Source organism: Anguilla anguilla, chromosome 17 (genome assembly GCF_013347855.1).
Source record: "Anguilla anguilla isolate fAngAng1 chromosome 17, fAngAng1.pri, whole genome shotgun sequence".
NCBI classification, from domain to species: domain Eukaryota; kingdom Metazoa; phylum Chordata; class Actinopteri; order Anguilliformes; family Anguillidae; genus Anguilla; species Anguilla anguilla.
The window spans coordinates 30,624,037-30,648,735 of NC_049217.1; the positions used below are offsets into that span (position 1 = coordinate 30,624,037).

Consider the following 24,699-nt stretch of genomic DNA (forward strand, 5'->3'; position numbering starts at 1 on the left):
CATACATCAGACGTTTCAAAAATAAATAGCCTACATCTAATTTTAATTAATCTCTTCCCAAAATGCATCAATGTTTAAAGAAAATTAGTATGTGAGAGATGAATGTAGAAAATGGAATTTTAAAGAAAAGTGCAGCTTATGCATGTACAATAAAATAAAAAAGGTACAGTATACATGGTTTCACTGGTGGTGTGGTGTTTGGGAAGGGGGGGAGGGGCGCCAGTTTCCATGACATAAAAACAAGATGGCCACTGCAGCTCACAGTTCACCATAAGAATTTTCCAGAAAACAGGCTTTACACCTACATATTCCACAGTATTTAAACATTTAATCATGTACAGCAAAATGATTTCCTCTTGGTAATATAGTCATGCAATGACTATTTTACATGTATCAAGAACATATTGGTGGATTTTATCATTATTTTATAAACAAAACAAGAAAGAAGGTTATGTTCTTTATGCGCGTGCACGAGGTATTGCGCGACGGAGAGCATGCCATGTCAACGCGCATTAGGACACTCCCGCCCAGACGAGCGCTCCGCACATAATCTCGTGACCCATCTCTGGCCAATGCTACCTATGTATGAGAACGTCCAAGTAATCGTGACCGCGCACGCAACACCGGTTTTAAATTGGATGCGTGTGCGTGCGCGCCCCCGTAGACTCTTTGTGTAGTGGCGTAGAGAGACGCGCTGAGTTTAGCCATGGCGGACGAAAAACCCATGGTGAGTATCCATAAGGAAAAAGCAAAATATACAATATTCACTTAAAATTGACTTGCAGTGCTCAAAGAGTTATGTCCCTATTTATAGATTCGATATTACAACGAATTCGCGAGTTACATAATTTATCTGTGTCTATTCAGAGAGAAACACCGGAAGAGATGTGAACGCGCCTGCACGGGCGGGTAGCTAGACAGCTTGCTAACTATCTGGCGAGCTAGTGATATGCAGATGCCGTTTAGCATTTCTAAATCAGTTCGCCAACGAGTAATTTTCCGTTTAAGAAAGTACAGCTGCACTTAAGTGAAAAGTAATTTGGTACTAAGTGCTTCTCGTCGCTTGATAAATAAAGCTCCCTGATGGACTAATTAGATCAACGTGTCCAGTGGCTAGCTAGTTAGCCCGTTACATGCACAGCTAGTTCGCTACTCTGCTAGTTACCGGTTAAAACTATTCACTATAATGAGAAAATATGCTCGTATTTAAATGCTATATTGTAGCTTTATTCATATACCGGTATGGAAGTAGTGTGGTAACTAGTAATTCAGTTAGCGTTATAGTCTAGTTAACCCCTCAGAGAACTGATGCAGCCAGCTGTTGGTGTAACTAAGTGTAAGGAGTAGCTTGCTAGTTATCATAGTTATGTAATGAAAATAAAATGGCTAGCTACCGTAGTGATTCTATTGGAATCCATTAAAATGACCTCTAAACCAAGTGATTATAGTCTTTATTGGATTAGGCGGTACGAGTTCGGTTCGGCCAATGTGTTATTAAAGATAACTAGGTGGTCGGCAACAGCAAGCAATTAATGTATCATGATGACGAGGTTACCATTAATGGAACGAGTAACGACCAGCCAAACACGTTACTCGTTTATTTCGGTTACTTTTTAAACCTTTGATTATTAAGTTATACTTGGGTTGCTAGCTAGTATTTCTAAATAAAGCGCTTGCTTTATTTCATAGAAACCAATAAATCGTCTAGCGGCAAAAAAGATAAAAAGACAAGTGACAGCCTGAAACCAAAACAATTGTGTGTATCCGGACGGGCCCTCCTGTGCATTAGTTAGCGTGCCGGCGTTATGTTTCGTTGGCATAATGGGTACTGATGAGCCAGGTAATCGCACAGTAGTTCTTCATCTGTGCAACATAGTGTCTGTGAATTACATTAAAGGAAAATCTCATTAAATATCTTCTTGAACAAAATCTGCACATAATCTAATTGGCGGCTATATAACCTTAGCTCGTCTGTCTGCATGGAACCGATACATATGTAGATAATTGCTGTTGCCCTGTTTAACAGTGATCTTTATAAACTACATTTCACTATGTCACATTTCACTCGATGTTTGGCGTTATCAGATACTGAGGGTAATGTGCAGAACAGGCCCAAATTCTGGGTACTCAGGTGGGCTATGAGCAAACTGATTTGTTTTGCTTTTTTAAAAAACATTGTGTGCGCTGGTGGTAGGAATCGCTGAATGTGATTGTTTTTGTGACGCGAATGCTCCTGGGAATGTGAATTGCCGATTGAGCCAATCACCGGGGCCGCACTTGTTTTGCACGCCCTTTTGGCTGCACTGCCCCCTAGTGAACGATCGTAGAGTTGTACCGATGCGTACGCAGGAAATGTCGTTCATACGATGGGAACTTCCAAAAGTGGGTTTTACGTTCCGTTCCCATGCGGGGATAGTTCACTTTCTAAAATACAGAAAGGATGTTTCGTGGGATATTTTAGGTCCAGAGGTTTCTGACGATCTGCCAACTTGAACAATGGCTGCTAGGGGAGCATCGAGTGGCTTGTGGTTTAAGGCTAGAAAATAATACACTTGAGGTCACTCATAAGCTGCTGTTGCAGTGGCGGTATGTTTCCACAGGCTATGCACACAATCACAGTAATTTTAGAGTTTGCATTCCCAGTGAAGCTCTTCTCTCCAAAGCTCCAGAGAGGCCTGGTTTCAGTGCTGTCGACTGGGGCAGGGGGGGGGGGGGGTGGAGCCTGCCGCACAGCCTGTGTTGTTACCTTGCCTCGCCTCCGGTTGGCCGAGCTGCTTGCAGATTGACATTGAAGCTACAATTATGTCCGCCTGGGACACAGAAGGGTTTCAGCTACGTTGCGAGGCCTTGTTTATTCAGGCCTGGATTTATGGATGAGGAGCCCCTGCAGACGGGGGCTGAGAGGGTTGCAGAGGGGAGGTGACCTGGTGTGCAGACTTCCTGTCTACAGAGCACAGCCAGCCACATTTTCACTAGATCTGGCTTGTCTTAAGGTAGTCGGCGAAAGCACCATGGCGATATTTCTGCCGTGTCTTTTCTTCCACACGTTGCAGTCGCAGGAGCCGTTTTCAGTCCTGGCGCTCTGTTTCTGGTCTGAGCTCTGCTCTGTCACACTGGAGTGCTGCTCTCTCCCTGTGCAGTTCTGTTCATATCGGAAGCCTCCCCGCTTCTTTCCTTCAGTGCAGCCGTCTGCGGCTGTACGCATCATAAAAAATGGCCGCGTTCCAACCGACGATAAGATTAAATGTTACTGAGTAATTAATTGCAGGCATAACCTCACTGCGCAAGGTACTTCACCGTGACGTTAAGCGTACTCTCTTGCATCTGTTTGAGTGGACGTGCATTTATGCGTATTAACATGTAGGGACTGAATTTGACCCGTTTTTTTTTTTTCTTTCCCCTCTCTCTCTCACCCACAGGAAGGAGTGAAGACGGAAAATAACGACCACATCAACCTGAAGGTGGCGGGGCAGGACGGCTCGGTGGTGCAGTTTAAGATCAAGAGGCACACGCCGCTCAGCAAGCTTATGAAGGCGTACTGCGAGCGACAGGTGAGGGCAGGTGGGGCACACCTGGGCCCCGCCCCTCGGCCCCACGGCGGCCCGGCGGCTGCCCAGGAGACCTGTCAGATGTGGGCTTTCTCTTCTTGTTTGTTTCCTTTTGAAAGGACAGCAGACCGGCGCACCCTCTTCAGCCTCTCGCTTCATCCCGGCGGGTAGAAAGCAGAGCGGGTCAGAGAAGGGGGGGGGGGGGGGCACAGCTGAGAAGGTGCCCTGGCGCCGTGGCGGGCATCGAGTTTGGCACAAGAGTTCGCTGCCCTAGGCGCTGCACCGCTTAACTTGGCCACCAAAATGCTCTCGTCCCGATTCCGCTCATCCACCTACGTGTGTGTGACGCCGAGGTCAAATCCACATACACAATTTCCTGTGCAGCTATTGCTGATTGACGTCTAACGTTTACATCCAAAACACCCGGTTAGTTCACCTATTCCGGCACTATTTGCATTCCCTTATGAGACTAAGGAGAGGCGTTCGTCTGCATCCACCGCTGGAAAAACGGCGCATTTGCGGTGTTGGTCAGAGCCATTTAATCTTATGAGCTAAAATTATGAGCTAAATTCCAGCCTGGCTATAAATGGAGTATGAGCGGGCGCGTTAATCACACTCAGGTAGCCCAATGCTTTTTCCACTTGTGCACCAGAACAGTGGAACATTTTCTTTCTTTACTTTTTTTTCCCATGGTAACACACTGTGTACAAAAAAGGTCTCCTTCTGTGTTTTTATTAATTTTTTTATTATTATTTTTTTAAGGCAAAAAACAGTGGGGCTATGGCTGCTATGGCCCAGATGGATTCTGGTGACCCCTGCTCTAGCGTACCCCATTCAAAGCCACCCTCTCTCTGCAGTTCTCTCAGGAGAGCTGGAGCGTTGGAGATTCCCGTTGTTTCCGCCATTTTGGTGACTCTGCAGCGTGTTTATTCTGTAGCATGCAGAACCGTCTCCTTTGGGAGCGGAAGGGAGTCCTAGCCAGAGAGAGAGTGCTGAGGTGGCGGAAACGTTCCCACCTGGCCGACCGCGTGCGTATCGATGAGGAGATCAATCATGCGCCAGAGCCAGGTTAGCCCAATCAAAAAACTGATCAAAAAGACCAGTGACCAGCTCTTCAGGCCCCCAGGCCCCCAGTCCCCAGTCCCCAGGCCCCCAGGCCCCAGGCCTTGAGGACGTGTGCTCACCCCCCTCCTCTTTTCAACTGAAGGTCGGTCCAGATGACAGCCCCCACCCCCACCCCCCAATCTATATACAGGCTCTGGATATATGTGTGTGATTTAGCTAAAATTTTATTTTTTGTACATTAACCCTTTGAACTGTATGGTGGGTTTTTAAAAAAATGTTTTTCAATCCAAAATTCTAGCACAGTGTTCTAGAACTTTGTCGCTTTCAGTTACCAGCGGTAACTGTTACATCAGCATTAGAATGTTCCATTAAGAACATTCTAATCACAGATTTGGTGATCTCGTGCCCTTGAAGGGTTGAAAGCAGAGTCATGTGGGTGTTACCCCATGATTGCTGCTGCGTTTTGGAGTCATGGCACAAGAGCGTACTCCCTTTTATATTATTTGATTTGTTTTCCTCCTGTGGGAGTCGCGCTCATCGCGGTCCCCTGACCTGTGCGTACCACATGAAACGGTCCACGCTCTACAGGTAGGCCCGGGTTGGGCCCGCAGGTGGGGTCCAGGTGTGGTCAGATTGTCCTTTTCTGTCGGCTGAAAGGTTTTTCCCACCTTTTCAGAGCGGGGCATCCTCAGAAGAGTGACTCGCGGCTCTTCAGTGTGATCAAACAGGGGCTGTCTCTGCTTTGGCCAGCTCCATTTGTTCACTACATAAAGAGAAAGACACGGTCAACAAAATAAGAGGCGTGCCCGTGACAACATGTCCGCCACGCCCTGCGGTACGCCCTGTCCTGGGGCCTATCGGAAGGGCGTGGCACTGCGCCGCAGCCTGACTCGCTGCATGCACCGCTGCATGGCATGCGCTGCTGCATTGGAGCCTTACAATGGGGGAATCATGGCTGCGTGTGCTGCGAATTATTCTGGCTCTGAGCGATCTGGGCTGGCACCCTCTAATCCAGCGCCGCCCAGCCCTGCTCCTGGAGATCTGCCGTCCTGTAGGTTTCCACTCCAACCCAAACAAAGCTCACCTCACTCAACAGCTAGAGATCTGCCGTCCTGTAGGTTTCCACTCCAACCCAAACAAAGCACACCTCATTCAGCAGCGAGAGATCTACCGTCCTGTCTCTGCTTTCCCCCAGTCTGAATGAAGTGAATAAAGACGTAAGGAGGGCTGGCTGTCCACGGACGGTGCGCTGGAGCCGTTTTGGTGTCATGCAAGGCCATTGTGCTGCCAGGAAAATTTAATTATGTGATGATCGGGATCACTGGCAAATGTCTTCAGTTTTCCATTTGTCTGCATTTGTTTGCCTTATGGTTTCTGTCATTTGAGGGTTTTCGGCCAACTTTATCAGTCGAGTGATGAAACAAACACTGACGTGTATGTTGAGCTGGAGGAGAACCTTCAGTGAGTTTAAAAACCACACTGAGAAATGGCTCCATGGCTCTGATGGTGAATGCCGGTTGTGCTGAGCGCCTGAGGGTTTTCTGATGTGATGTCAGTGCTTAACGCTCACGCTCTGTTTCAGCGTGCACGCTGGGCCTGGGGGGGGGGGGGGATCCCCGCGGGTTCTAAACGAGCCGTGTTTCTCTGCAGGGACTGACGATGAGGCAGATCCGGTTCCGGTTCGACGGGCAGCCAATCAACGAGACAGACACACCTGCACAGGTGAGCTTACGCTCGGGCCGCTCAGGTCTGCTCTGCTGGCCCTGTTCTCAGAGTCTCTGTTGGCCTCATCAATAACCCCTCTTAATCTTTATTTAAATCTTTCCCTTCTGTGTGTCCTTCCCTCTTTTCAATATGAAAGATTTTGCTGACGTCTGTATTGAGAAAGACGCTCTAATGGAGGGGGTGCTTTTTTTGGGGAAGGGGCCGTCTTCCCGGTCTGTGTGGACGGGACATCTGTGGCCTGCACCTTCATGCTCTGCACGGAAAATCTCCTGTTCTGTGTTCTTAACTGATTTGCAGTTTGCCTCTCAACTGTCATGTCTCCTCTTCTCCGACAGTTGGAAATGGAGGACGAAGATACAATCGATGTGTTCCAGCAGCAAACAGGAGGCCTCTATTGAGACGTCACATGACCCCCGCCCATCTTCCTCCTCGTTACAAGTTCTTTCTTTCCAGATACTGTTCTATTTCCACCCTTTCCATTGTCTCCACGGAAACAGACCCATGCAAAATTAGACATTTTCACAGCTATCCATAACTACTGTTGTATAGTGTTTTAATTCATGTTTTTTCCTCTTTATTTTGTACATAAGTATAACTAAGAAACTCATTTAGCTATCCAGAAGAGGCAATAACTACTGGAAGAGTCAGCTCAAGCCTGATATTGTGGAGACAGATGGACAGCATCATGACAAGCGAAAGAAAAAAGAAAATGAAATTTTAAAATTGACCCCAAAAAGTCATTTTACACCTCATTCACTGCGAGAATGAGATTGGCTGGTTATCCAAACTTAATTTTCTGTTATCCGTTTCAGAAAATTGATTTTATATCTCTTTTTTTATATATTGTAGTAGTTATGTGTAGAATATATATTGTTTCAAATGTAGATCACATTTAAAATAAAGAGCCCAACCAAAGGGGTTTTAGTCAAGTTAAAGATTTGTGTTGTCTAATCAATTTCTTGTTGAAATAAAATATTTCTCCTTTTTTAATTAAACTCAGTTTTATCTTGAATTTTTCTTATGAATTTCAGTTAAGCAAAGCTGCTGTGTTTGTGTTCATATTGGTAATAAAAAATTAATAAAAATTTAGTGTTAAACCCTGAGACACGTGAGAAATGTCAGTACATCTAGGGTGCTTCTATCAAACTAAAAACAAAGGAATCAAAGGATTTGTATACCAAGTATCAATAAATCTTATCTCTTAATAATCTGGACTACAGGTACAGGATTTATTTTCAAAATGCTTACAGTAATTGACGTAAAAACAACTTTCATAGTTGCAAGCTTTGGGTAGACAGAATAGTATTACTACTGAAATGTGTTGAACTGATAAAGACAACCTATGCCAACCTATGACTTTTTTGCTTTTTTTCTTAAACTATTGTTAGGAACAGGTTAGAAAGCCAGCACAAATGTAGCCAAATGTTCTTTTTAGGCATGGTGTGTTAAATTGTATATTTGGGGGGGGGGGACATCCTGTCACAGAGGTTATTTTAAAGCTGCGTTGTCCAGCTAGGACGCCATTGGAGAGTTTTAAATTTAAGAACAAAAAGGGGGAAATCTTAAATATTGCAGATGTCAGTTGCAGACATGTTCAGCCAGAGGGGGCGCTCTTCTGCCTGTGTACTCTTCCTTTGTTTTGATGGTTCAAAGTAAAGAATAAATAAGAAAAAAATAAAAACTTCACAGTGCCACCTTGAGGCCAAATAAATATTGCCTGTGTGGTCTACTCCCATAGCATTCAAGGTATAAACCATCCAGAGTTTATATAGTGGCAGAAAAAATGCAAAATTGCAAGATAATGCTTGTGGAACTTAGTGCTAATAACTGCTGAATGGTCCTGCCTTCATGCCTGTTTATATTCATATCTTCACTACAAATGTGTCTTAAATTTGTGGCTGCATCAGATTTTTCCATTACTGGTTGCTCCACGCGATTTATTTCAACAATTATTCTGGCCCTTTCCTACAGAGCTGACGCAAATGGAATGAATTTGAAAAAACATTTATTATTACGAGGAATGCTTAGTACATCTTTGACTAGACCCTAGCACAATGTGATATATCTGCAGCAAGTTTTTTTTTTTTTTTTTAATCCTGGAGATGTAGCTGTCAGCTGGGCCTTCAGTCAGGTGCTGGAGTGGCCTGGTGTCTGAAAGCGATATTGCGGTTCACCAGGTGCATGCTCTCCAGCTGCTGATTGAGCGACAGCAGGTCAAACATCTGCATTAACGCATGAGGAGGCAAATGAGCTGAACGGGCTACAATGCACAGAGCCAACTCTCACTCCTCCTAGCCTATATATCCTTTCACAGCCTAAACATTTCCCCCGAGGAGAAGCCATCTTTTGCCACTGTTTGAGTGTTGTTCTTCCAACTAGAGAGAGTTTTTTCTGTACTTCACTTGTTGGTTTTTTGGGTGCCTAATTTTATAATTTCCTCTCTCTGTCGATCTTCATTGTGACAGTGAACTGAATGGCACAGAATGGAAACGGTCTGGTTTTCTGACTATCGGGACACAGTGTAAGGAAGGAGTGGATCTGAGGAGGAGGCTTATTGTAGCACACTGCTGCAATAGTGTGAAGACATTGGTACAAAGAAATGACCACATCGGGAGAAGTGGGCCATAACCGCCAGTCTCCTGGTCTCACCCATGGATCTTACCTGAACCACCACTCCTAATTTTGAGCGCCCTTCTAGGTAGTTCCAGCCCACCTAACACAACATAACGATGAGAACAGGCCATTCAGCCAAACATGCTCACCATTTTCCTACCACTAAAGTGAGCCCACAGTGCGCTGTAGTGCTTGGTTTACCGACAAATTAGATAGTATCTAGCACGTCGTATTAAGCCTGGTGCTGAAACAACTCCCAGAGTTTCTGCCTCTACAAGCTATTCCATGCAGTGACTACTCTCTGCGTGAAAAAATACTTCCTAACGTGTGCAGAATTTACCTGGTTCTATCTAGCAGGCACAACTATAGGAATATTTCTGGCTATGCTGCTGCAAACAGGGACACATATTTAGTGATGGGTGTGAGGACTGTGTGAGCACTTGCAAACCACGCTAAACATTATATCACTTGCTATGATATAATGTCTGTCCATAGAGGACTGCCAGCTTCTGGTCAGGATGAATTTAACTGTTTTCCTGCAGGTTAACTATTCGTTTTGTACAGGTTTGAAATACTCAAGCAAATAAGAAGTTGCATATGTTGAATATTTACAGACGGTAAAAGCTAAAAAAATGTTGAAACTTCGGACGCTTTTCTTCATATGTTTAGATAAATATACAAATGTCTGTGGATTTAATTGTCTTATATTGCTTTATCAAGGAAACCAGGGGGAATTACTGATTAGGCCTATTCGCAATCTAATCTCATGTTACACGTCCGTTGGAAAGCGCAGTAATTGCTAGCTATTTGCTTCTCGAGGTGAAGACTTGAATTTTGTTTAAAAAATATGATCAATGACATGACTGTATAAGGCGACTGACGTTGAATGGCAGTGTGGACGCCCAATGACAGATCAGACTTTCGGGTTTGTGGCCAACCAGAATGTGGGAACTCCCTTGGGCTGAGTCCTGTGGGTGGGAGTAAACTTGTATAAACGACGTTCCCCGCTTGGACTTCAGTTCGGTCTAAGTCGGGTGGAGCCTATGAGGGCTTGAAGAGAAGAAAGGATTTACTCAACAGCTAAGCAGTTTATAGAATCACCGCTACGACAACGTGGTTATTAATTTAGACTGTAAAATGACGACGACCACCACTTACCAGGGGATGGACCCAAGTGCGAAAAATAGTTCCAGGTAAATAGACGACAGTTAAACGTAGGCAGACAAACAAAAGAAAATGGAACCCACTTAGCTAGCCAGATAATAGGGGGCGCATAATTGAGTTGGGTGTCTAGCTCGCTTCCCATATTTAAAGTGAATCCGTTTGGTGTGTACATTTTTTAGGTAGCTAGCTTGATAACCTCGTACATAGCTGCCAAACTTTCTTTTTTTATTATTGCAAACTAGCTATCTTGTTATCTTTTCCGCTCACAAATGGTGTGTAGGTACCGGAAATGTGCATTACTGTGGCACTATAGTTAACGAACAAAATGTTTATACATGGTTATCTTGTAGTTTTCGCTAAACGTCATTAATGTTGCCTATTGGCTGCTAAGTGGGTTAATGTTCGCTGCCATAAGTTTGGATATCACTGGCCAGCTTGCTGATATCACTCAGTTAAGCGCTTGCAATCAAGGCTGAGGCAGAGATTGAGTTATCTTTAATTCCTGTGAGTTTGCCAGTGTTAACAGTTAACTCGCTAGTTAACGTTGGCTTTCATGGCATTGTATGATTGTGCTTTGCTTCTAGTTAGATAACGTTTGCTTTGTTGATTTCCATTTTGTGAAAAGACAGGCTTTGTTTCGATTTGTAACGGTAACCCGTTTTACGCTTATGTAACCAGATGGATAGATGGGGAACTTAAAAAAAAAAAAATTAGCCACGTCACAAAATTGTCATTTAAAAAACCTATTGCAAGAACTAACAGACTGCCATTGTAGCTGAAGATAGTGATGCAGTACAACATGCTGCATGCTATTGACTGGGTGAATACTGGTGCTGAATGCAGCCACTGTTGAAAGGAAACCCTCGTTTGAAATGCAGCAGTTGGCTATTTACGCTAGCAGACGCTAGTCTTCTCACGTTAGTTGACAGCTTGTGGGATCTGTTGGCTGGATAATTAGCTGAAAGGCTTTGTAAATTGTGTTCTTCTGTGAAATGAAGCGCCAGTGCAGTTGTGTAGTCCGTTCAGCTAACGGTAGCGATTTTCCAGACCTTTTCTTTTGGTAGCCAGCAAGCTAGCTAGGTAATGCGGTTTTTTTCTTGGGGTGGGGGCTGTTGCCTGAAAAATCCAGCAAGGGTTTGGCTTGCTAGCTCCTGATCTTTACTGATCGACTGTACAGTCCTGTATATTAGCTTGCTAATGACTTAATCGCTCAAGTCCCTCGAACCATCCATTTTCAAATACAAAGAATCTGAAACGGACAGTTGATTAACTAGGAACATCATCTCTTGGTTCTAAACTTATTTATTATCAAGCCGGTAGATTTCGTAAATCTAGCTTTTCTACATTCTGAAGTCGTGACACAATATAGTAAATATTTGCCGTTTCATTGTAGGGTGGGGTCTTCTAAAAAAGAGCCTTTCTCCCCACCGCCTGCGTGGAATTGCATGAGCTCATCTGCTCAGAAGGTTAAGTCTGGTTTAAGCATTACGATTAACCTTCCGCGACAGACACCGCGTGCACACTACGGCCGTTTAAAATTATAGCGATCTGTTATTTCATGTTCGGTTTTAAGACTTTCTGCCTGGTCTTGTGGACGGGAGAAACTTGATTTATTTTATTTCATTAATTTTTTTTGTCTGACTGGAACAGCTGCTTGGTGTCAGCTGGTAGATGCCAGCATTTCCATAAAGCTCAAAGGGGGAGGAGGGGCGGGAGGGGTCGTGGAATGGTTATGCGATTAGGCTACATCCATTTTATAAGCTCTATCAAGAGTCGTCAATGGGGACGGGAGAGAAAAACAGTGTATAGTTCTGTAAGCAGTTAGTATAGTGCAGTGTGTTATTTGGAAGGCTCTGGTTTGGGAAAAAATACACTCTCTAGGAATTTGCTGACGCGTGTGTCATTTATTCTCACAAAGTCCAGAAATCTATTTTAATGGACTGTGTGGCGTAGCTGTGCGCGCAAAAATATTTAATATCAGCATTCTGAAAGCAACTTATGGGAGATGGATTATATCAGTCTTTACTGAGCCACCGAAGATCTTTCCGATCAGAGATGAAGGCCGACCGTGTGTGCAGGAAGGCGGTGCTGCAGTGCACGCGCACGTGCTTTTTGTCTGTATTGATGACATGGGGGGGGGGGGGGGGCACTCGACTGGCCGCCTGCGCGTTTAAGGCCACTCGGTTGAGCGCGTGTGTCTTTTGTCCTAGGGTGGGGCTTCTCCGTGCGGCTATAATGTGCGAGTTGTCAGCCTGATGCCCCGCTGCCAGCCACTGACTGTCGGTATTCACAGGGTACTGCGGCCCCCCGGCGGAGCCTCGAACATATCCTTCGGCACAGACGAGGAGAAGCCACCGGCCCGTAAGAACAGAACCGCCTCCAACATCTTTGCGGAGCCAGATGACCCCCACGCTCATCGACGGAACAACCCCCCCGGTAGCTACTCCGACCTCTGAAGTCCCGTTTATTATGGCCGGATCAGGCTTGGTCAGTTGTGTTAGACTGAAAAAACAGTTGGAGTTCTGTACAGTCCGAATTCTACCCAGTTTTTTCAGTGAGGCAGCAGATTCTGTGCTGTTAGATGGATAAAGAAGTTCTTTACTACACAGGAACAACCACCCCAGGCGTGTTCTTACGCACACTGGTTGGAAGAAAAAGAAGTTTTTCAGGTTTCAGTTTTGCAATTTTGAAGTTTCCTTGGTTCAGTGTTGCTGCGGTAACGTTGGAGGTTGTAAAGGCTGCGTAATTATAAGCTAATAGTAATGTTTTATCGAGGAAAAACATTAATTGTAAAGATCAATTAAAAAAAAATCTTTTATAGCACAGCATCTTGAGCAGAATGGTATTTAATTTTTTTTATTTTTTTTTTTTTTTAATAAAATCGATTGAAAGCATTGTGTTTTAACAGTGTTTGACAAGTGAATTGCACTCGTTTTAATTTGTCAAATGTGGATATAAGGTCCCTTAATTATTTGCTAAAACTGAACCGCCCCTTGCAGGTGCTCAGGTCTGAAAGACCAGCTTAGCTGCTACTTAAGGCCATAGAGTACTGGTGCCTTTTTGGCCTAATGGGTGTGGCTCAATCCCACAATGCATTCGGCCTCCTGCACTGATGTACTGCAGTGATCTGCAGGGACGTTCCAGCGTCGTGGAGTCCATCGTTTAAGACACTTAAGGACTTATTTGAAAGGTGCTGCTTTCAAATAAGACTTTATTTTGCATCTGGAACTTCAGGTGGGGGATGCTGTAAGCATTTACTGGACGTTACTGGACTGGACGTTATTGGACGGTCAACAAGTGTCAGACTGAAAGCCGGCGGACCGAGCGGACGCTGGGCTGTAGGTCCGAGCGTTGTCTGCGTTTGTATACGGGCAGAGTGTAGACGGCTGTATCTCGGGTCCTACTCCTGCTAATGTGTCCGCACCCAATCGTCCCCCTGTGTACGCGGGCTTCCTCCGAGCCCAGCTTGCGGTCCCTGGAGTGCGGTTAGTCGTCAGACCCCTGGTCCGGACCGGCCCGTTTCCCAGCACGGTGCCTCCCCTCCGGCGCTGCTGCAGAAAGGGATGCGGATGCCGGTAAAAGCGAGGCGGTCGAGGGCTCTGATGGATGAGGTCTACCAACAGCAGCGCCTTTTATACCTCCTCCTCACACGATGGAGTCATTGTGAAAACGGTGTTTGTGTTTCCTGTGAATTTGATTGGTGGAATGGTGGAAACGCTGCCATTCCGTTGGGGGTCGCCAGGGGCTGCTGAAATTCCGCACCTCCCTGTGGAAGAGCAGAATTGGGGCAGTAATGGATATCCTAACAGGCGCCGGTCCTACGCTTTTACACGCACTGCTGTAAGCGTTGCTTTAGCTGATCTATTGGCCTAAATGTGGTTTTAGGATTTGAGATGCGCATGATGTACCCTAGGGCTGTTTACTTTAGTCCTGGGGGCTACACCCTGGCTTATGTTCCAGTCAGCCTGAAACGATCAATAATCCAATCAAATCCATTCATCAATTATTAATGGATTTGCTTGGATTATTGATCATTTCATGTATTGATTGACTTAGTTCAGCATTCAGCTGTTGGCCCAATCTGTCATATATGGAAGGCAATTAACTGCTGATCCTTGGAAGATGTATCTTTTATTAACGCAGACAACAAACATCCAAGTAAACCCATTTCTAACTGAATTTTATTAGTCTTTTAACTGTTCACACGTCAGGTGAAAACCAGTCTCTGGTCATGGCTGAAGAACGGGCTGGTGCCCTTGTTGGCTAAATGCCCTTCTGGCCCAGCATCTCTTTAAGAAAAGACTCCCAGCGGGATATTTTCCGGCAATGTCAGATCTAGGTCAGGTTTCCGTCCGCAGCTTGTCAGACCTCACCCATTATCCCTTTGAAGAGTAGGCATTCTGGAATGTTTTTTTTTTTTTCTTCTTCCTCAAAATAATAAGTCAGTGTTCTAGAACTCCACTGCTTTCAGTCACCAGCAGTGATTGTGACATCACCAGTAGAATGTTCAGCTAAGAACGTTTTAATTCTAGTCACATACTTAACCTCTTAAGGAACAAGCCAAATTTTGCCAATCCTTGCCCATTTAGGGGGTACCCTATTTAAAGCTTTATAACTCCAGACGTGAACACCACAGAGACTTGAAAAATGGCTTAAATGAAGCAAGACATTTGTACAATTTACAATACTAACACAGATTAGTTTATATTCATAATTTTGGAAGAAATAAAGTGCCACAAATGCAATTGTTTTGACAAAAAATCCAAAATAAATTTGCACTTTTTAAGTTCGCAATGAAATACTGCGAGATTGAATATATGCAGGAGGTTAAACTATACATGTGCTAGGTCAAAAACTTCTTGACCACAAGTTCATAAAATCTAAGGGTGGATATGCAGAACTACTATAGATGTATGAAGCAAAAACTAAGCAGTGTACCCAGCATCTCCAAATCTATCCAAAATGTCTAAATTATGCATTGCTGTAAATCATAACATATCCATGTATTTCACTACAAATCAACTGTTTTGACTCAAGAAAATCACTGTTGCATAATTTTCAAATGGGAATTACAAGCTTTCAGTCAGTACAGTGGTCTAAAATAGCTAGGTGTCCAGAAACATATCCAAAATCTCTCCAAAATTGAATAAAATGCTTTTTGTCCATTATAAAGCATATAAATGAGCCCCTTAGGAGGGTTTAAGATGAAACATTGCTATCAGATTTAAAAAATAATGCAAAAACATTGTCACACAATGCGGTACAGTACCTAAATGTGTAATAATTAACTCGTGTGTATTTCTATACTCTGTACTCTCGTATGTTTTCTTGTATGGGGATGAGACAACATGAAAACAATTTTCACCCGTCCACCACGTTTTGGCAATGTTCCAGCTATGACGTCATCACTGTTGCATGCTTCACAAAAACTATTACACTTCCGTCTAACGCTTACATTACAGTGTAAAATATTTACATTATATAACACCACTAACCTATTTAAAGATACTCAATTTCAAAAATAACGTATATAACCGAAATATTTTGAACGGTAATACTTACATAGCAATGATGAAATCTCCTCTATGTTCAGTAGATAGAGACAGAGACGGTATCAATGATATTGTTCTATTCGCTTCTGTTTTGCTCCAGAAAACGATGTCAGCTAGGTCTATCAGCAAACATATGGTTTAGCTATGTTCAGAAGTCCTCAATAATAATAGTATTTTCCAAGAAATTACGAAATATCCTTGAACACGTTTCGTTAGGTGCATCGTATTTGTCTGCTAACAGAGTGATTGCGTAAGTGAATGCTATGCTAAGAATATTTTCTGTTACGCTGACCTATAAAACGCTATTCCAAAAGCAGAATTAGACATGTTATACATCGTTAGAAAGCTTATACTCTCGCCTACCGAATAAATGAATTGTAAATCAAGTCAGACTGTACTAAAAAGGACGACGACGCCGTAAACAACAGGTGTGGTGTTACGCACAGCTATTTTGGAAGATACCCAGGCGTCACAGATGCGCCTATATTTCCCAAACGGATTGTCCAAGACAATATATGACCACGCAGTCTCAAAAGGGACATCTCTACACGTAAAACCAACAGTAAGGTTTTATATTTATTCAATATTTAGTCCCAGATATTGACTGTAGAATGACATGGTATCATTTTTAAAAACTTTTTCTCGTTTATTTCGTTATTCAGTGAGCAGCGTTTTCACTGCTGTATAGGCATATCTTAGGGCTATTGTCGGGTTTATCTTGCTGCTATGACGGAATACGATTTTTTAGTGGTGAAAGAATATTTTTATTAATGCCAGGATAGACAATATTGTCCATTATGTCAAGGGTGGGGGGTGTTTTTTAGATGAGACTGCAGGGAGGGGGTGCGTGTTAAATGAACGACCGGAGCGACAATGGTGGGGCTGCGAAACTCCGTTTTCGGCATAGTTGTCATGTATCGTCTACTAATGAAACTGAAACAACGCGTTTCTGTTTTCATCTCACACGTTGGTTGCAGTAGCACCGAATGTTTGACTTTAGTAATCTAGGCACGCGGGCGTGCCCACCACTAGGGGCAATGCGCTAAGAGGTTAAAGGGTTGAGACCTGATTTGGAGCTGATGGTGCATACGCAGCAGTTCCCATACGCCAGTTCGGTCCACTCTGCTTCGGTTTCGGGTCCACCCCCCCACCCCCCCCCGCATGGGGAGCATGTGTGCGATTGTAGCGCTGGAGCGCACCAAGCACCAACCTGGCCTTCCTTTTTCAGCTGGAGCGACACAGCACTCTCTCAGCAGCCTGGCAAGAGCCTTAATCAGGAACAGACAGGAAATGTTTGACTCTTTGTGGGGTTTTTTTTAATGGGGTGGAGGGGGAGGGGAGATGAGCAGTCGTCTCTTGTGCGCCAGAGCTCTCTTTTGAGGCCTCGCGTTTGAGTGTCTGTGTTCCTTTAGCCCAGCTGTGCTTCAGCTTGACTGCGTCTGTAGTGCAAGCCGCTGCTGGGGAGGCGAGCCTGCGCCCGCACCTGTGCGGTCCAGGTGTGCGTCTCCAGGTGCTGCTGCACATGAGTCAGCGGCATCGTGAAGACGCTTTCCTCCAGGATTTAAATTATGTTCATTATTCTGGATGCTTCCCGTTCCTGGGGTTTGGTAATGCTGATAGTTTATCTGTAAGAAGACCAGCCAGGGCCCTGTTTCACAGAGCAGGATTACTGAGTTAGCTGGATAACTGCACTGAGTAAAACCCTGTTTCACAGGGCAGGATAACTGAGTTAGCTGGATAACTGCACTGAGTAAAACCCTGTTTCACAGAGCAGGATTACTGCGTTAGCTGGATAACTGCACTGAGTAAAACCCTGTATCACAGAGCAGGATTACTGCGTTAGCTGGATAACTGCGCTGTGTTGTAACTCAGAACAGCTCTTTTTGCTCCAGTCCACGTTCCAGATCTGGGACAGTTCCGGGTTTTGCTTGGTGCAGTTACCCAGCCAGCTCTGTAATCCTGCTCTGTGATGCAGGCCTCAGGTTAAGTGGGGCCGTTGTCGCTGGGTTGTGTAGTAGCGGTTTGACACTGTTTAGACGGCGGGTGAGTGCTCGTAAAGCTGCAGTCCCTCTCTGGGCTGGAGGCTACAGACAGCCAGCGCAGACTGCTGTCAGCAGAGAGAACTTTAGTGAGTTTTTTTTCCCCCTCTTTTCTGTTTAACGACCGTTTCTGAGTGAGGAGCAGTAAATTCTCATTGGTCATTGAGGCTGCGTGGTCATGCTCTGATTGGTGGCTGCTCCGGGGGGGGGGGAGGGGGAGGGGGAGGGGGAGGGGGGGTTGTTTGAAATACGAGGTGCGCTGGCTTTTCACATCAGACCTTATTAGGAGGGGAGACCCTGAAAGAACTCGGCTTCGGGGTGACGCCAGACATCCTGCGAGGAGATGCCCTGGCATCGCTCTCGCCTCCCCCGGTCGGCCGTTCGAGGACGCGTTCTCCATTTTTTAAAACTGCCTTCCTTAAATGCGTATCGATCGTGTGTTTTAGAAATCGCCACATGGCCACGATTGAACAGTCCTCTGTAACAACTGCGTGGAATGAGGAAATGCAAACTGTCTCCGATTTCAGATTTCATGATGTCAGATCTTTATTCTGATTGGTTATCGCACCCATAATGTTCCCCGTCCTTCTGGCCGCCTCACCGGCTTGCCACGCATCGCCAGCTATCCCAGCATGCATTGCGGACGCGAAACAAATCAGCTCCCAAGCTAGGATTCAGTCAAGTGGCAGGGCCGGGGGCCACAGGAGGGGCCACAGGAGGGGCCCCTGAGGAGCCGTGCCGCTATGCGGGGCAGGGCCTTCAAGGGCCCCGGTCACCCGGGCGACCGTGAGAGCGCACGGATCGCGCGGGAGCACCGGCCAGAGCGGACGGAGGCGGGCGGCCCCGGCGTTTCGGGACGTTAGCGTAGCATGGCGGCTTGCGCTCGCGTGCGCGCAGGGAGCCCCGTCCAGCTGGGCCGCGGCCAGTCCGCGCACTGAAGGCCCCTTTCACAGAGTCCCGCCGACGCTCCTCCAGCGGGGCATTGTTCGCGCACAATGGCGGCTCTCAGGACGGCAGTCCATCGGACTCCATTAGCCGCCGTTTGTGGCGGATAATTTACATCCGGAGGTGGTGGTCGCCGCCACCGCGCTGCTCCCAGTGGAAGATGAGGACCGATACGACGCGCCCACGGGCCGCCGCGGTGGCTCGGGCTGCTAAATCTGCGCTCGAACGGGAGCCCCGGGCCAACTCCATAGATAAGGGGGTGGGTTTGTGAGTTTTGGCTTCTTCGCGTGATCTTTCTCTCTCTGGATGGAATCCACACTCCCGGTTCTGGTGCCAGACATTAGCACAACACTGTAAAGCCTGGTTTAAGCCGGGAGTGTGGGTGGATGCGGGGGGGTAGCTTGGTGGATTGGTTCTTGCAAAAGCAGCTTTTTAGTTTATTCCCCCCCCCCCCCCCCGCACAGTCTGACCCGCTGAAGGCCATGAAACTGCAGGCTGGGAACGTCTGCCGGGCGTGGCGGTGCATTTTCGTCATGAGAAGATCATTAGTAGCATTCCCCCCCCCCCCCCCGTTTCTACACAAAGGGTCTCAGTCGACCACGATCGGGGGGCACCGGCAGAAGCAGGAAGTGTGCATTTCAGTGGTAATTACGAGATGCGAGCGAACCGCAAAGCGTTCTGGGAGCCGGTGGCTCTTAAAAGCCGATCGAGACTGATCGACGGGGCTTGTGGGCTACGTGCTCAAGTGGGAGCACAAACCAGATGGTCGGCCTCGCATTTAGAATGATGAAGTTTAATTATTCAATCGATGGTGAATATTTCCCATTTAAGTGCACTTCCTGCATGACAGCTCCACACCCCCGCCCCCCCCCCCCCCCCTCGTGCCCCCCCCTCGCCCCCTCGCGGTGCTTCTGTTAAATGGGGCGGAGAAGACTGAGCCCTGGACTGTGAGGATAAGAGCAGGAGTTCTGTCCCGTTGCCTTCGGCCTCGTGGGTCTGTTCTGGTTTTGGATTCGGAAACGTTTCGGTTGAGTTAGGTTTCCGCTACCTCGACCCGCTCGTGCTCATCACTCGAATGCATTCTGTGGTTTTTAGAAACCTCGAATGCGCTCCACGCAGAATGAAAGAATCTCTTGTGTTCCTCAGTAACCATATGATAGAATTAATTTTAAAAAATTTTCTTCTGTCAATTTAACTGTGAAGATGTTTGAAATTCCTGCAGAACTTGCAAGAATTTAGAGTACCACCAATGGAAAATGATTCTACAGGTAGGTTTTCTCAAATTATCCCTGTACACATTCAGGGTTCAGCAGTTTCAGCATTTCTGATCCTTGCTTTGAGAATTGTGAAATGTTTTCGGTGTGGGGCTGTTTTAAGGAGCTGAAACGCTTTTCGAAACCTGTTTTAACGTTGGTGTGCGTGAGGCCTTGGAGTGTTGGATTCGTTATTCTCACTCAGACTTTGGGAGCAGTTGAGGGCTAAAGGCTGGGCCCTCTGGTTGGATCTTGATGTTCGGGTTCGCTGGGCGCTTGTGAATGTTCCCAGGGCTGTGGTTCGAAGGAGCAGCCGTGGCTCCTGTAGCTTCAGCACGAACCGCCCGGACCAGCCGGAACCTTCTGGAATAAGGACGCCGGAGGACCGGGTGCAGCGCGGGAGCTAGCGTATCTGGGTGGCGCGTAGAGCATCTTGGGTAACGGCGCCTCTTGTCTTGCAGGCGGGAAGCCCACGGGGGTGCTGTGTGGAGAGCCGTCCGCCCCCCTGAGACGATGCCACCACGCTGCCAACCAGAACAACTCTGTGCCTGAGGAGGCCTCCGCTGGGGTAGGGACAGCGCTCGTCCATCTGGTGCACATATGATGTCTTGGGCCAGGAGAGATGCACAGCAGACTCACTTACATTCTCCATAAAAATGCATCCATGTTTTTTTATTTTTTTATTTTATTTTTTTTTATAAACCAATAGGTCTATTACTTGGGGATAGAGCCAGCTGTGGTAGGGAAGCTAGTTAGTTTTAGTATTTTGTAATGTGTAGTTTGAAATGGCAGTTACTTGGTGATGTTCTAATGTAGCTAGTTTGTGGTTGTATTGCTTTCTCCAGCTAGCAAGCTAATCTAATCTTTACTGTAAGAAAACAAAAGCTTGTGCATATTGGTGCATATTACCATATGACAATATGGAAAAAAAACTGCACAGTAGATGTATAAATGGCTCATTGTTTGGCTCGCTGAAGTAAATCTAGTGTTTTGCTTCATTCCAAGACACATAGACTGATTGCTAAAAGCACTTTCTACTTAAAAGGGCTGTTTGTGGCTATTTCCACGCAGTCATTCACATGCAGTGCAGCTGTGTCCCTGTCCAAACACTTACGGGCTGCAGGGTGTATATGGTTATGCCACTGGTTTAGAGTGCTCCGTGGTCAAAACATGGGCCCTGTTTCACAGAGCAGGATTACAGAGTTAGCTGGATAACTGCGCAGAGTAAAACCCTGTATCACAGAGCAGGATTACTGAGTTAGCTGGATAACTGCGCTGAGTAAAACCCTGTATCACAGAGCAGGATTACTGAGTTAGCTGGATAACTGCGCTGAGTAAAACCCTGTGTCACAGAGCAGGATTACTGAGTTAGCTGGATAACTGCGCTGAGTAAAACCCTGTATCACAGAGCAGGATTACGGAGTTAGCTGGATAACTGCGCTGAGTAAAACCCTGTATCACAGAGCAGGATTACGGAGTTAGCTGGATTTTACTCAGCGCAGTTATCCATCTGACCCGGTAATCCTGCTTCAGGATGCTCCCCCGGTCAGTTGTCACACTTTCCATCCTGTAACTTCCCCCATTGTGTTTTGCAGGACGGAGAGGCGGAGCCGTCCAGCGCTGGTAAGTGCCTATCTTTCTCTGCGGAATCACCATACACCATCTTTAAAAAAAACGCTGAGTAAAGGACAGGAAGTGGTCATGGGGCGCTGCAGGGTGATTAATGACCCCGTAACCGTGCCGGTTAGGCAGTGCTGCCCGGCTCCGGCCGCAGGAAGAACCATGCGAGGGTGTGAGGGTGCGGTGGGCGCGGGGGTGTAAGGGTGCGGAGGGCACGGGGGTGTGAGGGTGCGGAGGGCGCGGGGGTGTGAGGGTGCGGAGGGCGCGAGGGTGTGAGGGTGTGAGGGTGCGGAGGGCGCGAGGGTGTGAGGGTGCGGAGGGCGCGAGGGCGAGGGGGTGTGAGGGTGCGGAGGGCGCGAGGGTGCGGAGGGCGCGGGGGTGTGAGGGTGCGGAGGGCGTGGAGGGCGCTAGGGGCGGAGGGTGTGGAGGGTGTGAGGGCGCGAAGGTGTGGAGGGTGTGAGGGCGCGAGGGTGTGGACGGCGTGGAGGGTGTGGAGGGCGCGAGGGTGCAGACGGCGTGGAGGGTGCGGAGGGTGCGGACGGCGTGGAGGGTGCGGAGGGTGCGGTTTGCTTTTATCGTGCTAAGGAATCGGAAGAGGAATGTCTGGAGGTCAGGGGAGGGTGAAGGCCAGGATTTAGAGGTTGTTTCCAGCATCTGTACAGCTTCCATTAAGGGACATTTGTCAATGGCAGTCAATAATGACTTCAGGAACTACTTGGACATTATTTTGCAAGTGTATTCCCAATTAATTATAAATACTAATTAGATGTGGATGTTAAAAGACCACTAGCTGGTCTCTCATCAAAGCAGGAGTGGTGCAGTACTGAAAATATCAACCTTTTTTTAAGCAACTTAATACCTGTGAAAAAAAAAAATGATATGCCAAGCATACTTTTATTATATTATATATATGTATTTAAGTATAAGTATTCCTCAGCATTCTGTTTCCTCTCATGGGAAGTAAGCCTTTTTTCTGCAACTCGAGGGGAAATTGCACAGAGGGTCAGGAAATTCTCGGGTCATTACGGTCCGTTCAGGAAGAACAGTCTCATTTCTTCCATTCACTGAGACTGCATCCGCATCGAAAAGCAGCTCCCTAGATCCTCCGCACAGTCTGTGACTCTCTCACCATGTGATGTACAGCAGTACGGACGGCCCAGAACGCATTGCAGGTTATTTTCATGCTTAATTATATTATTTAAGGACAGCTGACAGTTGCCTCCCTCCTGAAGTATTGTTGGCTTTATTTAGATGGGGGATGGGGAGCAGAGAGGGTTACAGATAGAGGTGGGATCACAGTACATAAAGGGCTATGGTGGGGAATCGAACCACCAGCCGATGGGAAATTTTATATATTGGGTCAGCAGACGGTCTCCCGCTGTGGTGTTGTACAGTTAAACTCTCCTGGAATGAATGTTCTCGAGCGCTTTAGACATGAAGACTGACGGTGGCACTTTGTCATTTCTGACATGCAGGCATTGTTCTCCGCAGGCAACGGCACAGCCAGTTCGTGCCTTGCTTTGTGGAATTAAATTTAGGCTGCCTTATCTTTCAGCAGCCATGTGCCAACAGGCAGGAGGGGTGTGGCTAGCGTCACAGTGCATTCTGGGGATTGTAATCGGACAGGAAGGAAGTCGGATTGAGCAATAAAACAAACAATTGGTTTAACAATTTAAAAAAGGGGAGGGGAGGGGGGCATCATTCCCCCCCCCCCCCCCCCCCCCCCAAATGAAACCACTCTTCAAAGAGGTGAGCAGGCATTGGCTCCCCCTGTTGCAGCGTTAATTCTGGTACTGCAGCCGCCAGCTATGGAGGCTGGTGCGTAATTTCCTGTAGCGTTGTCCAGGAAATCTGAGGGGTATCCATGTGCACCAGCAACCCCCCCCCCCATCCATTGTGCACCAGTATGAGCTGCACATGAATCATCCTCCCCCGACTCATCTGTGAGAGCCCCGATTGGTGCGCTGTGGAGTGTGGCAGACCCAGCGCTGCATATCGGGTGTCCTGGGTGGTCAGCATGTGATCATCGCTTCCCAGAATTGAACAAACAGGTTGAATCAACAAGCACAAAATTTCTTAAACGGGACTATCAATCTGGGCACAATGCTAAATAGGTCTGACTCGGCATCTGCGGACTCCCCCTGCTGACCGTTATCGGCACTGCCGTTCCTCCCGGTTGTCCAGCTCCCGATTCAGACTCATTTATTTCCGGGACCTCGCCGAAATGAATAGTTCTAAAGCACAGACTAACTACGGAGGATAATGGATGGATTTAAAAAAAATAAAAATAGCAAATAAAAAAAAAAATAAACCATACTAACGTCAAGTGAAATATCCCTCAACATTGAAGGGAGTGGCGTTCCCACGACGACCTGGATCGCCTTGACCACCATGCGTGGTGCTCAGCGGTCCAATACAGGTGTTTAAGGGGCGGAGCTCTGTGGTGCGCGTGTGCGTGCGTGTGTGTGCGTGTCTGTCTCTGTCTCTGTGTTGGGTAGTGGTAACTCCTGTGTTTGCACGCTGTGTGTGATTGCTTTGCTTAGCATGCGAAGAGGAGGTGCCGGAGGAGGTCCCGGAACAGAAGGAGGAGGCGCCACAGCCCTCGGCCCCCACAGTACCCGCCGGGGCCCCCGCGGGTCGGAGGAACCCCCCCGGGGGCAAGTCCAGCCTGATCCTGGGTTGAAGGAGCCTCTTTCTCCGCGAACTCTTTCATCATTATTTTTGAAAAAAAAAAAAAAGAACCCCCCCATCCCCCTCTTTTTTTCTCTTTTACTTTGCAGCTTTTTTTTTTTTTTTTTTTTTACACACACACACCCACCCCCCCCCCCCCCAGTCCCCCCTCAAAAAACAATATGGCGACAGAAGCACTTTATGTATCTGCTACATTTCAGCTCCTCCTGTAGAGAATCGGCCTACTGACTAAGGCATGAGACACAGCTCCACTTTCACCCCCCCCCGGCCCCCTCATGTAAAAACGGTAAAAAAAAATAAAAAAAAGATTTGATGCGTGAATTTCTAAGTACAATAAAGATTGATATGAACTTGTTGCTTGAGTGTTTTTTTTAATAACTTTTTTGGTCACAGCAAAGTTAGTTTCTGAAGTCTGCCATTAATAATCTGGTAAATGGTGGTAGTGGGGGTGTACAGGAAATGTGTAATTTAGAAAAAATGGCCC

At 46.7% G+C, this 24,699-nt stretch overlaps 2 protein-coding genes across 4 annotated transcripts; both read left to right on the forward strand.

The window, feature by feature from the left end:
- Positions 1-579: 579 nt before the first annotated feature.
- Positions 580-7,333, forward strand: LOC118216626 (small ubiquitin-related modifier 2-like). Of its 3 annotated transcripts, none has more exons than XM_035397983.1 (4): positions 580-727; positions 3,420-3,551; positions 6,264-6,335; positions 6,674-7,333. In XM_035397983.1, the coding sequence occupies exons 1-4, from the start codon at positions 707-709 to the stop codon at positions 6,734-6,736; spliced, it is 288 nt and encodes a 95-aa protein (XP_035253874.1). In that variant the 5' UTR covers positions 580-706; the 3' UTR covers positions 6,737-7,333. The 3 variants fall into 3 exon arrangements, with proteins under 3 accessions (XP_035253874.1, XP_035253872.1, XP_035253875.1); XM_035397981.1 differs by lacking the exon at positions 580-727 and adding an exon at positions 1,238-1,332; XM_035397984.1 differs by lacking the exon at positions 580-727 and adding an exon at positions 1,817-1,840.
- Positions 7,334-9,951: 2,618 nt separating this feature from the next.
- Positions 9,952-24,273, forward strand: LOC118216625 (jupiter microtubule associated homolog 1-like). Its single transcript, XM_035397980.1, has 5 exons — positions 9,952-10,144; positions 12,409-12,551; positions 20,366-20,472; positions 21,500-21,527; positions 24,068-24,273. The coding sequence occupies exons 1-5, from the start codon at positions 10,089-10,091 to the stop codon at positions 24,205-24,207; spliced, it is 474 nt and encodes a 157-aa protein (XP_035253871.1). The 5' UTR covers positions 9,952-10,088; the 3' UTR covers positions 24,208-24,273.
- Positions 24,274-24,699: the final 426 nt, after the last annotated feature.

Excerpts from the sequence above, each read along its gene's own strand:
- LOC118216626 (XM_035397981.1), top strand. The coding sequence starts at position 1,309 with ATGCAGCCAGCTGTTGGTGTAACT. Across the intron at positions 1,333-3,419 it reads AGCCAGCTGTTGGTGTAACT|GAAGGAGTGAAGACGGAAAA; the intron begins AAGTGTAAGGAG and ends TCTCACCCACAG. Across the intron at positions 3,552-6,263 it reads AGGCGTACTGCGAGCGACAG|GGACTGACGATGAGGCAGAT; the intron begins GTGAGGGCAGGT and ends GTTTCTCTGCAG.
- LOC118216625 (XM_035397980.1), top strand. The coding sequence starts at position 10,089 with ATGACGACGACCACCACTTACCAGGGGATGGACCCAAGTGCGAAAAAT. Across the intron at positions 12,552-20,365 it reads TCGACGGAACAACCCCCCCG|GCGGGAAGCCCACGGGGGTG; the intron begins GTAGCTACTCCG and ends CTTGTCTTGCAG. Across the intron at positions 20,473-21,499 it reads CTGAGGAGGCCTCCGCTGGG|GACGGAGAGGCGGAGCCGTC; the intron begins GTAGGGACAGCG and ends TGTGTTTTGCAG.